Source organism: Melanotaenia boesemani, chromosome 1 (genome assembly GCF_017639745.1).
Source record: "Melanotaenia boesemani isolate fMelBoe1 chromosome 1, fMelBoe1.pri, whole genome shotgun sequence".
Taxonomy (NCBI): Eukaryota; Metazoa; Chordata; class Actinopteri; order Atheriniformes; family Melanotaeniidae; genus Melanotaenia; species Melanotaenia boesemani.
The window spans coordinates 30083287-30101181 of NC_055682.1; the positions used below are offsets into that span (position 1 = coordinate 30083287).

A 17895-nucleotide genomic window follows, 5' to 3' on the forward strand; every position below is an offset into this window, starting at 1 on the left:
TTAGCTGTAAGTTGAAATCTTACCAGAGCATATGTCACATGGGTCGTTACATCTTTCAAGATATGATGTTCTTGGTTCATTATGCCTCTCTGCCTCCCTGACAGGCTCACTTGTTTCACTGAATCTGCCTCTTTTATTTTTAAGCACAACAAAAGACAGATGTTGCAAACCGCCATTCCCCTGAGATGCTCCTCTCTTTAGCTAATTTTAGCTTTATTCCCATATCTTTGTGCAGACATATGCACTCAGGTGAGGGGTGCTGTTCAGGGACAACATTGGTATTTTAGATCAAAGTAGCCTTTGGATCAAATCTTGATCATCAAATGATGACGTTATAGTATACACGCTGACTTAGTTGCAAATGTCCCTTTTTATTTTTATTCTTTTTTAACTCATTTGCCGGTGTGAAATAATTATTTATAATAATTATATATATATAAATAATTATAATAATAATTCTTTTTTTTCATCCACTCTTTGATTCTTTAGTCAACTTTCATGGAGATCATTTCTAAGTCTGAACTTTCATCAATAATAATGTTTTTTTGGGGGGGGTTTAAAATGTAAAAAAAAAAATAAATAATAATAAAATAATAACACCCAAATTGTATGTTAAGTTCCTTGTAATAAATACTAGTTAATTAGTAATGAAAACTTTGACAGATCTTTAATATGCATATTGTTTAATTAAGATTATATAAAATATATTACTATAAATGTAAACATAATTGTTGTTAGATTGCTTGGCTGTTTGATTGTTAAACCCTTCATTAAAATCTCCATCACGTTACCAATATTGATATATACTATTTTATACATTTATAAGAATCACTTACTGACAGTTAAATGTGATTTTTTGCAGCTGTTGAATATGTAGTAAGAACCTTGGTCCAATAATTACATTTTTTTGTTATGTTTATAGATTTTAAATTTAAATTTAAATGTATTTTGCTGCTGCTGCTGGTGTTGTTATTTGTGGTTTCAAATTTTTCATCCTATTGGTGCTCCTGATGGTTCTCCAGATGCTGTAAGATGTTTTCTGTTATATTTATTCACAGGTGTAGCAGCTTAATGTTTTGGGTTTGGTTGTACAGTTGTTGCTTTTGTTTTCTTTTTTAATCTTAGTGTCTTTCTCTTCTTCAATTTGCCCCATCTTTTGTTACATCTCTCTGGTCTAACATTTTTATGTAATTCAGCAATAAGCAAATTAAAAAGTAATGATTAAGTATTTTTCTAAGGAGGCTTCTCTTGATGTCTGTAGTAAGTCTCAGATATATAGTCACTTTTTGTTTTGTACAATATGGTGTAATATTTTATAATGTTCTCCTTTATAGGTTCTATACCATGTATGAGAACCATATGGATTCAATTTTTTTCTACATTTCAGCAGGAGAAAATATTCTCAAAATCATACTGAATCTACACATAGACTGCAGATTCTGAAATAAAGCAGCATGATAGACACTGGAATGGCAACACAAAGTGCAGCGGGTTTAATTCGTCCTGCAAAGAGTAAAATTCTCAGAATAATTTTTCCTCTCAACACTTCAATTCCCACAGTAGAAAAAAATGTTTGCATTGCTCATGTGCACTTAATATCCAACAAATATTTTAACAAAAGCTAACCATAACTTATGTTTTCCCTTTTTTAAGAGTGCTTTGTTTCTTTTATTTCCTTTTCTCAAAATACTGTTTTCCATGCCAAGTGCCCTTTAACAAGCTGATTTCATGCATTTCTAATTAGATTTTACTGAGGTTATTTGTTCTTGTCATATTGTTGCAGTGCAGTCACATTTCTGTAACTTCCACTGGCCATTTCCACTGAAAAAGCCCTTGTATTGTGGGCTGTAAAGCATCTTTGAGATGTGATGAAATATAATGTGCTCACTTAACACTTGAGAGGGCTGTAGCCTCACATTAACATTAGAAAGGGAGTTTGTTTTGTTTTACACAGTAAACAGTGTCTAATTAATTGTATTACGTAGAAGAATGACTCTTGGTGTGACAGAATAACAAATATATCACTGAATTTATTCAGGCCTGTAGGGCAGCCACCTGTCTGATGGTAAGCTTCTTCTGTTTTGCTCACACTACCTGGTTGACAAAGAGGTTCTAAGAATTGACAGACTCACTGACAGTTGTTTTGACTCTCATTAAAATAATTATAGGAACTCTTCTACTTGCTTTTTTTCTCAGAGTAGCTGTCCTGCTATCTTGCTGGGTCATTGTCTCTTACCTTTTCAGAAGGGCACTAATAAAATTGCTATCTGTCTCAGCTTTTCTGCTGTGGAAATGAGTTTGAAAGCAATTTGGACATGTCACCCCCAGGAGAGAGTTGATATTGATTTGCCATGAACCACCACTAAGATCTAAAGGAAAAGGAGCAATTTATCTACAAATGAGAAAACTCGCAGAGAAATCACATTTTTCTAAGTAGCTGACCTAGTTTCTGTCATGCAAACCTCTAGTGTCTAATGCTCTGTCTGTCCATTCTCAGGGCTCTGTTTTAGGATTGTGCCCAAATGTCTGCTTGCTCCAAATGTTTGCATAATGAAAAGTATGCCAGCTACTCTGCACTGAACTTACACAGAATGGAATTGGGAACTGCTATTAGTTTTGTCTTAAGTAATTGGATGTACATGTGTGTGTGTGTGTGTGTGTGTGTGTGTGTGTGTGTGTGTGTGTGTGTGTAAGCTGTCAGGCTGCTCATTGACCTTTAATGTATATTCAACACCCATATTTGAGTGAGAGCAAGCCAGAGTGTTCCAGTGTGCTCACCCTAACTCACCCCATCTCCTCTGTTTTATCTAGAATGACACATGGGGACAGCAGTACTCCTACGCACTTTTCAAAGCTATGAGCCACATGCTGTGTATTGGGTATGGTATGTACCCCCCGGTGGGAATGACAGACGTATGGCTGACCATCCTTAGCATGATTGTGGGCGCCACTTGCTATGCCATGTTTGTGGGCCATGCCACCGCGCTAATCCAGTCTCTGGACTCATCTCGACGGCAGTACCAGGAGAAGGTGAGTCAAGAGTGCTGATTTTACTGATGACTGAAGACAGGACAGTGGTGGGGAGGGAGGGTGCAAGCTTGGCCTAAGTATAAAGGGTGGTTTTGCTTGGTCACTTCCAAATTGAATTTCATTGATTTTTGCACAGGCAATGAACTCAGTCACACTTCCAGTTATGGCAATTCTGTTATACCTCTTCTAGAAAGCGAAAACAAGCACCATCAGGGTTTTCTAAATCACTGGTGTTACGTCCTCGTTTGCCTAGGGGTGTGAGGTCGGAACATAAAGTGAGTCGGACACCGGATTGATTAAAATTCTACAATTTATTTGTTTCAATATGACAAATGGGTTCACACAAAACAAATAAATATAATCCAATTCCGACTATGAAACAAACAATCAAAAACCAAACAAAAAGTGTCCCGTAATGGGTTAACAATTACTTTAATACTCGCAAATATAAAGCAGAACTGAAAGTGTCCCTTAAAGGGTTAACAATTACTTTAATACTCGCAAATATAAAACAGAACAGAAAATGCCCCAAATACGGGGTACACGCACACAGCCAGTATATGAAACAAAACCAAACAAAAATGCTGTTTTTAGCCAAAACATCACCTCACTTCAAGCAGGGACGATAGATAGAAACTCAGAATCAATACTCAACTTACTATTACCATACTTTAGCAGAAGACCCACACAGGGAAACTCTGAAACCACCACACAACTCCGAAATCACACCCAGGCTGGCGAACTGTGTCCCACTGTCCACAGTCGCCCTGATTGTGGTCGCTGGTGCAGGTAGGTAGGGGCTCCTCCCTTGGGATTGGTCAGCCATTCTGGAACTGGGGCACAAGTAGACCAATCCTGGTCTAGGGAAGGCGGTTCCTAGGTGAGATCTTATACCAATCACCATCTGGCCCCGCTGTAGTCAATCAGTCCCACAGGCTGGAAGGCTGACAGCCATAACAACTGGTTTGAAAGGTCACATTCTGTCAGCTCTCCCTCAGAGAAAATTAAGATAACTGTGCCCAGTGCACTCCCAGTTTACATGAAGATAGTGATGTATTTGGAAACTGTAAAGCTGCACTAGATCTTAACCCTTTAAGCTTAAGCATTATGGATCTGTGATGCATGAAAACCATTGCTTTATAATAAAAATACTTTCTTGCATGCTTATTTCACCTGTCAGTTTCAAAGCCAACATCTGACACACCACACTCAGCTTTGTTTTGACATGTTTTACTACACAGAACAAGGAATATTACCAATTTGACTGAAAAAACCTCCATAATCTTTGAAACTATTTCTATTTTACTTGTTTCAGCCATTGAATAATGTTTTCTGCACAGTGCCATCCTCCACTGTGTAGATGGCAAAGAAGACATACAACTTGCATAAAGAGCATTTCACATGGGTGGTGACAATTGTGCAAAAATGAGTAAAGTGTATTTATGAAACACCTTTCACAGATAAAAATAGAGAAGTGCTTTACAATACAAAACAATATTATAAGATATAAAATGCATAAAACAACATAAAAAACAGTAACATATTTGAGAACACAGTCATAAAACCCTCATCTGACTAAATGTATGCTTGAATAAAGAAGAGTTTAACTGTTTATTATTAAATCAATAGTCTAAGCACCTTAAAAAGAGTTTAAGGATGGGGTCCTCCACCTGTCCACTGGACCCTCTCCCCACAGCATTGTTGAGACAACATCTCTCGGCCATAAGCCCTCTTATAACTGTGACAGTAAACTCTTCTCTCAAATCTAGTTTGGTTCCATCAACCCTAAAAACAGCTCTTGTTAGGCCATTACTTAAAAAATCAGTTCTAGACCCAAACATCTTGTCAAATTACAGGCCCATTTCTAACTTGCCTTTTCTTTCAAATGTCCTGGAAACTTGAGGCTCACCTGAAGACCAGTGACCTTTAGGAAAAGTTTCAGACTGGTTTTCGTTCATCACATAGCACAGAGACGGCCCTGGTCAGAGTCACAAGTTATCTGCTGATGGCAGCTGACAAGGGGTTCCTGTCTCTTCTGGTCCTCCTCGATCTAACGGTGACTTTTGATGCTTTGGACCACCATATACTCTTTCACTGCCGGCAGCATACCATTGGTCTGGCTGAAACTGTCCTTGAGTGGTTCCAGTCTTTCCTCACAGGTAGGGCTGAGTATGTGGCCCTGAGGGATGCCAGTTCGAGGCCTCACGCTGTCACATTTGGGGTCCCTCAGGGGTCTGTCCTGGGCCCAACTCTCTTTAACATCTGTATGCTCCCCCTGGGTCACATCATCAGCAAGCATGGAATTTCTTTCCATTGTTATACCGTTGATACTCAGCTCTACCTGCGGACTGACCCCACCTCACTGACTGCCACCTTATCCACTCTCTCCTCCTGCCTGGAGGAGATAAGAGCGTGGATGACAGAAAACTTTCTACAGTCCGGCAGCACCAAAACTGAGGCCATCCTCACTGGCACCCCACATCAGGTCAAATCCTCTTCCATCACAACTATTTCATTTTCCAACCACCCCATCCCTCTCTCCACCTCCGTGGTAAACCTTGGGGTCAGGTTTGACCCCAACCTTTCATATGACCACCACCTTCAATATCTCTGTAAAACATCATTTTTTCATCTCCAAAACATTTCCAAACATCACCTCTCCCTTTCCCTCAGTGATGCTGAAAAGCTGCTCCACGCCTTTTTCTCCTCCAGGCTGGATTACTGTAGTGCCCTCCTCGTCAGGATCCTTTGCAGAAGCTTCAGCACATCCAGAACTGCGCTGCCTGCATCCTGACGAGGAGGCGCAAATACGACCATATCACCCCCGTTTTGCAGTCCCTGCACTGGCTCCCTGTCCAGCAGAAGATAGAGTTTAAGATCTGCCTGCTCACCTTCCAGTGTCTGCATGGCCACGCCCCTGGCTATTTAACAGAGCTACTATCTCTACACACCACCACTCGCCATCTCCGGTCCACTGACTCAAACTGCCTTTGCCATCCGAGGACCAAACTTAGCATAATGGGGGTCCTTCCAGGCTGTCACTCCAGAGCTATGGAATGCCCTGCCTGAACACCTGAGGGTGCCACAGACAGTGGAGTCTTTAAAAAAAAAACACCTAAAAACTTTTTTATTCAGAAAGGCTTTTATATAATTTTAGTGTATTTTATTAATTTATGAATTTGTGTGTTTTTATGTTTCTTCTGATTTTTACTTGTCATTTTAACTTGTAGCAATTTGAGATTTAAAATGTAAAGTTCATTATAAATAAACTTTATTATTATTATTATTATTATTATTATTATTATTATTATTTAAACATTTTGAGCTCTGGCAACATTTTAATTTTTACAGGGTACCACATGTGCTTTTTTTCATAAGCTAAGAAAAACATCCTTGTTTCAGGTTTGTGTAAATCTTCTCCTAACCTAACAGCTTTATAAATTATGTACGATTTTGTGTGGAAATGACAAACACTGAAATTATGGTGGCTTAAGTTTAATGCCAATCATGTCAAAGCCAGAATTTCACCCACCATGTTTTTTTATAATTTATTAAGATTATTATTAGAAACAAAAGGTTCTTTCTTTACCACGTGAATATATATGTCGGGGTTTTGTTGCAGTTGCAGGGTTTTGTTGTGTATGTTGAGGTCGTAAGTCCTAGTTCAGGGAAAGGTGAGTTCTGATGGCTGGCTGCAAACCCAGAGTTACGTTCTTTAATGCTGTGGCCTCTGTGGGCCCAGCGTGGGTGATAATGAGCTGAGCTGCTAAGCTGCCACAATGCCCATCGTCTGTAGCAAAGAGCAGACGAGAGTGGACGACCTCCAGAGAATGGAAGCAAAGGCTCAAGAGATCACACCTAAATGAAAGAGAGAAAGTAGGAGTGAAAGAGGGCAGGGAAAAGAGCCAGGCAGACAGGTAGAGGAACAGATTAGCTGATGTAATGGGTGTGTGGTGGTACATCTTCAAAGGAGGCCACTAGATAAATGACCTCACAAATCTAGTAACATAGAACCTACTTTGTTTTTGTCTGCTGTTTGTTTTTACCAAATTTTGAACAGCTATAAAGACACAGTGCTAACAGTAAAGCACTTAAGTAGGTTTGTATTTAATACTTCTGATCTTAGTGGCAGTTTAATGAGATGGGTGTGAACCTGCAGCTTCAGCTCAACTCAAAACATGTCTGCTCTGTGTAGAGAAACCTAGCTGCCAAGTTAACCAGACAGCTGGCCTGTCTCAGCACAACTCAGCATGTGCTAGTGAAGCCTTTGGCTGCAATTTCTGGGATCACCCCCAAAGACACCTTACGATCCCCCAGCCAGCTGAGAGACACCCCTGTGCTTCATTCTCCCAGCGTCTGGCAACAGAAAGGTTATTAACATGCACTGCAATTCATTTTTAAGAATGTGGATTTCTTCGTTTATCGTTCTACAAGGCTCAGCAGTAAAACCCATCACTTAGTCACAGTTAGTTAGCTTGTCTACTGCACTGTACCTCCCACCCTTTGCTCTTCAAGGTCACTTTCTTCTCAGGCGTACACCTTTTTCTGCCTTTTCCCTACTGGCCCTTCCATCAGTTGTGTGACAGTGGGATCTAATTCCTGAAGATTTCCCAGTCTATGTAAGACTAATACCAGTAATCCACATGATCAAGAACTGGACAATCCCTGGTGTTCCTTCGAAGACAGGTGGCTGCTTTTAGATTGTCACTGGGCTGACGTGACAGGGACAGCTGCTCCTGTCTGCAGGGATTCAGCCAGCACAGAAATCTGTCAACTGAGCCACCACAGAGGCCCACAGTTTTTCTGCTACTATATACAAGATTACCATGCAAATCTGTTTGGTAGACTGAGTGAGTCCACACCAACTCATCACCAATAACAACAATAAGCAATGATTGGAATTTGCAGATTGGCATGAAATCATTTGATCTTTCATGAATGATGTGATGATACAACATCAGAATTAAGATAAAGATAAAATACTCACTGTTTTGCCTATGAAAATATTTTATAACTACAGATACTATTTTGTTTAAAAAAAAATGAAATTGTGGATACCTTAAGCGTCGTTTCCACCAACGGGGCAGGTCGGGACCCTTTTTTTTTTTTGCTTTTCCACGTGCAAAAACTGGGAAGGATACCCTAATATTTGACCTGTCCTACTTTTTTGCGACCCTTTTTGTTGAAGTACCAATGAAAGGGTTGCAAGCGGACTTCAGATTATAAAAAAGAAATCAATTTTTGTCCATTATTTCTTGGGTTAGGCATTAAAGGGTTAATAAATTATTTTGCTAGCATTTATCTGTAACCAATCCAACAACAAATTGTGACACATTGCAATCATTTGATTAGCTGAACAGAAAGGTCACTTGCCTGGCATGAAAACAAAGCAGAAATGACTTCTTGTTTAGAGCAACAAACAATTACAATTAAAATTTACAAACTAGATCCATATCCTAAACGTCCCATCACGGCCTGATCCCGTTAGTCAAAATGAGGCTTTTGCTACCCATAATGCATCCTATTTAACACATACAGACTGAATTGCGTCACCACATAGTAGAAACTCTGCTCAATGCAATGTGATACTTGTTTAATACCCCCTGGTGGATAGTTTTTGCACTACAATAATACAATACAAATTGCTTGTTTTTACATTTTGTTAAAGGGCCAAATTAGGACTTCAGATTGTTAAAAAAAATTCAATTTTTGTCCATACTTTCTTGGGTTAAGCATTAAAGGGTTAATAAATTATTTGGTTTGCATTTATCTGTACTCTTCACATGGCAAAATCAATCATAGAACTTTTTATTTAGAGTACTACAGGCACTGCAAATCACGATATAAAATATGAGAACAGAAAAATGATTGTCTAGGTTAAGTACAATAAACTTCATGGAAATTTTGTTACAGCTTTTAAATATGTTGTGACATCTATCTCAGATGATTTTGATGAAGTCATTTTGGATGTTTTTTTTTTCATTATTAATTCATTTACTACTTAAAAAAAATCCTGTAAATTAACATGGATGTTAATTGTTTATTAACATCCATCTTTATCTGTTTCCAAAAATTATTCAGGCACAAAGACATTTTGATGATATCAACCCAGTTTAGCTGCTTTTTCTTTGTTTTGTTTTGGGTAATTTTTTGCTAACAAGTGACTGCATTTCTCAAGTTTCCATGAATTTTTATTTGCATCTATCACACGACCAATATGCCAGTTTGGAAATAAAAAGTCTCTAGAAAGATATTTGATTTAACATTTTAAAATTCTTTGTTTTTTTCAGGTCTTGTTTCAATACTTCTAGTTTTTCTAATTGTACGACTTTAGTTGCTTTCTAACATCACATTATTTTGAATATTTATTGTAGTTGCTTACTGAACACATACATGGCTGATTCTGCCAATTACAAACTGGAAAAGAAAAAGAATTAGATTTTTAAAGAAACAAAAAACATTTTTTTCTGGAGGTTAGTGTTCTTTGTGATTTAAAACTACAAATCATTATTTGGAGTGAAATTAAAGTAAGTTGATAATAGCAAAACTGTATAATGTATGTTTAGGTTTAGATTTTTTCAGTCATCATCCAGAATACAGAGCAAAAATACAAACAATGAGGCTGATTTTTATGTCAACCAGCTATAAATTCTGTTGGGACTGAATAGGCTGAGGTGGCGGTTAAATGCTTAAATATGCCTTGCCTCCTTTCAAATTAAAAACCCCTCAAATCTTAAGAATAAAATTGAAAAATTATTCCAGCTTGTAACCCTAAAATATTTTTACAAACCAGTCTTTTGAAAACCATTAGTGAATTGCACAACTTTAAATGTATACTTATGTCATTCAGTAAACATAGAAACACCTCTAATACCATATATGCTTTCCCATATTAAAAAGGACCTTTGAACAGTCTGTGAGTGACCTTTGCTTGATTTGGAACATTATTTGCACAGTTTTAGAAATAATTAAATTTTATAACATGGGAATTAAGAAACAGTGAAGTCATTTGCACAAAACAGTGAGCTTTATGAATGATTTATATGAGTAGTTTCTGTAGTTCAATTATTGGATTAGTTATTGTTTTGAAGGTGAATCCCCAAAGCTCCACACAGTAGGACAGGTAAGGTTGAAAATAATTAAACAACAAATGATACAGAGGGCTTTATAATTTAGAACTTCACTAATGTTATTAAGAATTTTTATAGATTTACCTAATTTACCTTTAACATAACCAGCATGTTGTCTCCTTATGAGTTTATGGTTAGTCACAACCCTGAGGAATTTTGTCATGTATGCTCTTTCAGCCTCACTATTACAGATTTTTAGTCTAACATCATTAGTTTTTTTTTTGACAACTTCCAAAAACCTTTTTTGTTTTCTTTTTTTTCTTTTTTTTTTTTCATCAAACCAATATTTAGTTGATTCCAACTTCCTTTCAGCTCTGCTAAAAACTTTCTCCAATATATTACCGGAGCAAATTAAATTTGTGTCATCTGCAAAAACCACACACTTAAAGAAGTTTGTCACTTCAAATAAATCATTAATGTACAGTATGAACAACTTTGGACCAATCACAGATCCATGAGGTACTTCTAAGGTAATCTCTCTAAGTCCTGACTCAACATCTTTTATCTGCACACATTGCTGTCTGTTTAAATAACTTGACTACATGAACTACCCCATGCATCCCATAATCCTCCAGTTTCTTCAACAGCTAACTGTGAACTATTGTATCAAAGGCTTTCTGCAAATCAGTATAAATACCAACTTAACATTTATTATGCAAAAAGAAGAAGAAGAAGAAGAAGAAGAAGAAAAAGTGAAGTAGCATGAGTAGCATGAGTTGTGATCAGCAAGGCCCTCCTCAAATTATAAAAGATAGGACTTTAATAAACACTTTTGTAAAGTTGTACATCAAAAAGCTGAAAAAATGCTACAGTATGCAGATTTATTGTACTGTGTACAATATTGGACCTTAACCGTCATGCCGACAACACAAACTAACTTACACTACTCTCACAGTGGGTTGTAGGGTAAATAATGACCAATATTTAGCTAGTGAAAGAAGTGCAATAGTTGAGGCAAGCAGCACCCCTGCAGATTTAACTGCTCCCTGCTGTTTTTGATGTGACACAAGCTATGCATTCATCCACTGTAAATGAGCTGTAAAAAATAGAAAACTTAGCTCTCATGACTATATGGCAAAGATAAGAGGCCATATGTCCAGTTGACATACATAGGTGATAGCCAGGTAACTTTTATGTTTAGATGGGAAACAATTCAGTAAAAAGCCCCTCTGAGGAACTGTCATGGGGAAAATCCTGCCTATGAGGTACTCTCAGAAGTGTACAGATGGGGAAGAGGACAGGAAAGGGGAAAAAAAAAGGTTCTTTTTCAAAGATAGTGGAAATTATCATCAGAAAGCCTGGGTATAATCTTTTCTGAATAGAATTCTATTACAATGTGGCACCATGTGATAAATGCCTGAGCTGTCAGAAGCAAGCAAGCAGACTTAAGTTGGCTCTTTGAAATCAGGCAGTATGTTAGCTATTAAACAAAGCATAGAGCCAAGCAACCACACATTAAAAAGTTTGGAGTGTGGTCCCCACTGAGATGAAAAATAGCTTCATAAGATGTAGTTGTTGTACGTAGTTGTTTAAGGTGTGCAAACAGACCTTGTTGATTGTTGGATTTATAAAACTGTACATTTTTTTCCTGTTTGCAACTCAGTTTATTCCACTTGTATCTGAACAAACAGGTGAAACAGGGTCCACCTTAGGTCTGAATGGTCTAAGTTTTATCTTGAAGGCTGTGCTTAACTTGCCACCATTTTAAGCATGCTAATTTGTTAACTGATCTTTTTAATGAAAATCTGTAAAATTCAGACTGGTTGTTAAAATGAAAAGATGTTTTCATTTTATTTCTCTAAAAACTAAATAACCTAAAAACATAGCCTTAAAACCTCCAAGGACAATGAGTCTGCTGTCCCTCTTAATACTTTGTGAAGAATGTGCATGGTTTATAAAAGATTATACTTCATGCCAAACTATATTTTTGTTAGCATTAACTCTCATTATGGTGCTGTTGCCTAAATCTAGCCAAACTAGGAGAGCGCTTTTACTGCTGCTGTAGCCCCAACTCCCCAAATAAAGGCTTGTTTTTTCAAACATACTGTACATGCTTGTGCATGCTTTTGGAGTGTTTGTGGTTTCATAGATAAAACGTTACCATTTTACTTTCTTCACTGAGTTGCAGAGCTGCAACAGGGATTTTTAGTAATAATCCATATGATCATTTTTTGTCTAATTAAAAAAATAACTATTTCATCTATGAAATTGTGAAACTGTGGATATCAGAATTGGGTCCAATTGCAGCACAATAAACACTGTAAATTTAGATAGAATTATTTTATAATAAGATTGAACAGAGGGAAAATAATCAGTCTGATGCCATGAACTGTTTGGCAGGTGTTTGCTAATCCAATATTGACTGAATGCTACTTTTAGTATCTTGTAAGGATGTACAGCAATGACTTGCCACTTTCTGGACAGAAGAGGCATGTTACTCGTGTAACATGCAACTATAGTATTATTATTAGTATTTTTCCCATATTTCGATTAGCTCACACTTTACAATACTGTGAGCTGTAATGGGTCGAGAATCTGGCAAATTCCCCAAAGAATCCTTTCCTCTTGTCCCAGGCATGTTGAGAACCATTTTCACACAAAGCAAATTACATCTCTCCAGATTGGGGGCACAAGATGGCTGCACATGTGGCTGTGCATACACGGCACCCCAGCCACTCCAGCTCTCTGTAAGCTGCTACTTATCTGTCACTATGGCTCTCTACTGTGGTAAATTATACAGTACACAGAGATGGAGATGTGGACAAAAGAGATAATCCTATTCTGCTCTAGGTGACTTGTGATCCTCGTCTCACTTACTGTACCAAAGCTTTCTGATATTTCGTTGATGATGTTTCATATAAGCATTTCTCTCTCGTCTTTTTTTATATATTCTCATCAGCAAAGGATAAGTGAGTGATGCTCTGTTTGTTGTTGGCAGTTGTTAATGAAATCAAGGATGCCCAAGAGATTGCATGTTGTGACATGCCAGTCCCAAATGGCTTAAGGAATAAATAGCAGTGGGATGCTGCAGGCCCACCCTTTTACATCTTTAATTAACACTTGGCAATTAAGCATGGCTCTTTGGAGAATAGTTAATAAGAGGCCCAAAGCTGATTATTTGGGGGACTTAGAGGCTCTGGAGATCTTTTGTTCTCCTACTTCAGTCCCCCAATAAAGACCTTTAGAAATACAGTAAACAATCTTCAATGGGTGACTATTTTTTACACTTAACTGAGCTGTCTCATAGAGGTGTCCAAAGAGAGAAACAAAATCAGTTAGAGCATTGGTGTTTTTTTTTTTTTTTGTTTGTTTGTTTGTTTTTTAAGGTATTTTGACTAGACATTTACCTGGTCAAGCCATTTTGTTTAATTCTGAAGGCCTTAAAACATCTTTCGTGTGAAGATGAAGATTTCATGCAACTTGGTGGTGCCCTGTGGAAGGTAGCTCAAGATACTGTCAGCCCAAGGACACAGCTGTCAAAAAGTTCAAGTGACTAAGGCTGGTTGTGCCATACAGTAACAGCAGCTCTCATTAGCTGGGACCTGACTCAAAGAATTAATCTAAACCATGTTATATTACTCTTTCTTCTCTGTCTGTCACACAACTTTTACTGCTGATTCAAGAACTGTTGACACTGCCTCAGAGGTACTCTGTAGTACACTTGATAGAGAAAAAAAATCAAGTACAAAACTACACAAACTGAAATTGAAAATATACTTTATTCTTATATATTTATATACTTTATATTTAATGCTACAAGAAACTTTCAGAAGTTGCAAGTGTTAGTCATGGTTGCTGTTTAAAGTGCTACAATTTGGTTTAAACAATAGCAAAGTGTTATTATAAGCAAACAGCAGTGTGTAGAAAATATCTTTTTAATTAAGTTAAATCTCTGTGGTCTTACTATGTCCAATTTTCTATATAACTTATCATTCTTTGCTGTGTTTTCCCTAAAAAAACAAGTCATCTATGTATTTTTAGTGATGCAGAGAGATGATCTGATTCTGAGATGTATTGACGATTATATGGCACTTCTGTAGGACACAAAAGCCATAATGCATAATAATTTAATTCAGGGAAAACAAAGGCCAAGATAAACTGTAGTGACCATTTATAATTACTGGATATGCATCTAATCAACTGCAGCATTATCATTAAGAACTAGGGCTCTTGCTGATTGGCAGATAGCTTCCTTACTGGAACCTGTAAGAAGGTGAATTTGGATTAATCCATCTTTGACCATATGCACATTGTCTATGTTACTTTAAGTCTCATGCCCACTAACCCTTAATATTCCCCTTTACCTTCACCTTTACTGATGGAATTGGATGTGTGCAGTGCTGAATTTAATTGGAGTTGGATTGTCCAATAGTAGGTTGCCACCAGACATCCTTAGACTTGGTATCTCCACCTTGTAGAGCAGAGCCATGGAAGATGGTCTAGCATGTTCAACACAACGTCACACAAATTTTGAAAAGTTAGTCAACTATTCTAAACCACTTTGATCTCATTATTTGCTTATTTATCCCAAATCGTGTAATCATGTTTTCTTTTCCATTATCTTGTGTTTACAACCAAGTGGCACATGGTAACTTGGACAAAAAGGTCCTATTCTGATTGATTTCCCACATCTATAATCCACAACAGCAAGTAGATTATACTACCATCTCAAGGCTGCATACATCTGTAACTTTTGCAGTTTTTATAAACCACAATTATATGTACTTTAAGTCCACAAGGAGGATGGGTTTTATACATACAATCTGGAATCAACATATTTTGCAGAAATTGTAGAAACCTCTGTTTGTGTGCAGATGAAAATAGTCTTTTTGTTTGATCCTGCTACGGTTTAGTATAAAGTGACACATTGAAAACACACATAATTTCATTAAAAATTTGCCATCTTACCCACTTAATCCAAATATAGCTGCTCTCAGGTGAGATGCAGGGTAGAAAGGTTGACAGTCCATCACAGGGCCAACACAGAAAGATAAATGACCACACATGTTCACACTCACTCCTAGGACAGAGTACAGGATCACCAATCAACCTAACATGCACTTTTCAACAGTAGGAGGAAGCCGAAGTACCCAAAGAGATCCCAGAAACAGATGGGGGGAACATACAACCTCCACACACAAAGGCCCCAGTTGAGTTTAGAACCAGAATTCGTCTTGCTTTGAGGTGTAACCATCCCACTACCGTGCAGCCCCATGAAAAATCAGATATAAAAATCTTCTCTCTATCAGAGCTTGTTTTGAACCAGCTCTATTTTCTTTTCTTTTCATTTTTTTTAAACAAGTGATTCTTACACAGAAAATATAAAGGCAACTTCAGGACCTTCTAACTGAATTGTGAAGTTAAAAAAACTTTAGCTTCCCCTATATATTATGGACTACTGTACATAGATATTGGATTTCTGTTTATCTCAGCCAGCCAGTGTTTTTTGTGAGACAATGTAGAACTGTTTGAGCATTCTCTGCAGTTGGATTACCAATTTGGTTATTTCATGCTTACAAAATTAATTGGAAACATTTAAATCTTCAGTGAGTGTTGTTATATGACCCATACCTCCTGACTGTGTATTCGAATGGGAGATAGGGAAGAGTGGGGAAAAGTAAATGTTTAGAAAGTATAATTAAGTGGCTGACATGTCTTTTGGGAAATGAATTATTAATGTTTTATTTGGTCAAAAATTTGCATTTGTTTGGAGATCCGCTTGAGAGGAAAGGGAATTGGGAAAAATATGTATGATAAAAGACTAGAAAGATAGCATAGAAAAGTATGAATGGGAGCACACTTAATAGTGAACATGTGAAAAAATGGCAAACAAAAAAAAAGAAGGAATGAAGAAAAACAGGAATGAAGATGCAGTTCTGTAAGCTCTGGGCAAAGCGTGCTACTATCACAATATTGTCAAGGCTAAAAGCTATATACAGAGAGAAAAATACTTTATTTTTTATAATATTTACTGTAACATTTTTACTATAAGTGGTAATTGTCATTGTTTTATAGAGAGATATGGCTACAGCTTGAGAGTTTGCCAAAAAAGTGCAACCAAGGTTATTAGGGATGCTTTATGCACTTACAAACCTAGATTCAGCCATGTTCCAGCAATAACTGCAAAATATTTAAAGCCCTTTTTAAAAAATATTACAAAGACAAACCAATAAATCTTGACAGCAGAAACAAAAGTCAGGACAGGGGGCATATTTACCCTGTGTTGCATCACCTTTTCTTTTACTTACACTAAATATATACATTTTTAGCAATAAATTATCATTGGCAAATACTGGTCTTCAAATATTCAAAATGCACATATATATGCACACACAACTGCAGCTTTTGAACCCACCCCTTGTGCTAAATTAACAGCAAAAGCTGTTCAACATAATTTCATCTGTTTTCTTTTAAAAATGTCAAATTAAAGAAAGAAAAAAATAATTATTTTTCATTGGCTACCCTCTGGAGCCCCTCTGCTGTCTGAAAGCAGTGAGCAAATCTGATGGTAAAATGATTACCTACTTAATGCTGACTGTGATTTGATTTGGCCAAGTAGAGCAGGGGAGCAGGGATCTTCCTGGTGGCAGCAATAAGATAATTTCCTGTCACAGGGGGTTTTATCAGCCCATCACAGCACTACCCCCCTATGGTTGGTACTCCTTACATCCCTGTTAGCTCTTCCTCTGAGACTCAGCAGCAGTTAATGTATATGAAATGATTTGTTGAGTGTAGGGCTTAGCTACATATACAGTACTGGCAGTACATGGCAATAGGACAGTATCTCTCATTTGTTCACTTGAGTAATATCCTTTCATGCTAGGAAACTTAACCATAATTTGCTGCAAAGCTGTGGATCAATGGATGCATTTTGAATTTTATTAATGTAAAAAAATAGACTGGTAGACATTCTGGAGGAGCTGGTAATCCAGGGCTTTAAAACACAGCACCATACTATGGCGTGTCTAATGTAGAAGGCATAAAATGCATTAAATGACTTTCAGGATGTGGGTAACACCTGTCATCTTCACCCTGCTGTCACATGCAGACAAGCTATCTACAGAACTCTCAGCAATCAGAGGGACTGCAACTAGTCATGTCTGCGTTTGTTTTCTAAAGCATTTCATCTCATGTAGGAGCGGGGTAAAAAAGTTCTTCTCTTTGGAGGGATTATATGTCATCATCAAATGAGAAAATACTCAACGTTCTGCTGAGGGGATTGTGAGGATAAAGACTCTAACCCTTACCCCATGACAGAACTCATTCATCTCCCCCCTATAAACACAGAGACTGGATATCTTAAATCTTTCCACATCTTATTCCTGATTGTGCAAGTATTTAATGTTCCAGGTAATTTTTACCCAATATCAACACATAGAACTATTTATTTATTTGACATTTCTAAAAAATATTAGGTAGAATGTGTACAGTTTCCTGTTGTTAAACATACATTACTACCTGTCTGAATACTTTGTGGAATGCCCCTCACAGCTCATTCAGGGTTTGCATCAGTTTTCTAGCTTACTGGTGGGTGTTGAGATGGCTGTATCATCAATATGCACAGAGGGGCTCCAAATTGTTTTCTCTGTCTGTGTGCAACTCAGAAGCCTCTGGTCAAAGACAGACCCCTTAAATCTAAACAAAATTTGTCAAAGAGGGGAATCAATAGAACACAAGTATTGCTGATAGGTGGTGGGAAAACAGACAGTAACTCATGCAATTTGTCACTGGGTCG

General features: G+C 37.3%; 1 protein-coding gene across 1 annotated transcript in view; it reads left to right on the top strand.

Annotated features, from left to right (window-relative positions):
- hcn4 (hyperpolarization activated cyclic nucleotide-gated potassium channel 4) overlaps positions 1-17895 on the top strand; it is a 104283-nt gene that overhangs the window by 61428 nt on the left and 24960 nt on the right. Inside the window, exon 4 of the mRNA XM_041991875.1 lies at positions 2812-3030. Within this exon, the coding sequence (XP_041847809.1) occupies positions 2812-3030 (219 nt within the window). The remainder of the gene's footprint in view (positions 1-2811; positions 3031-17895) is intronic.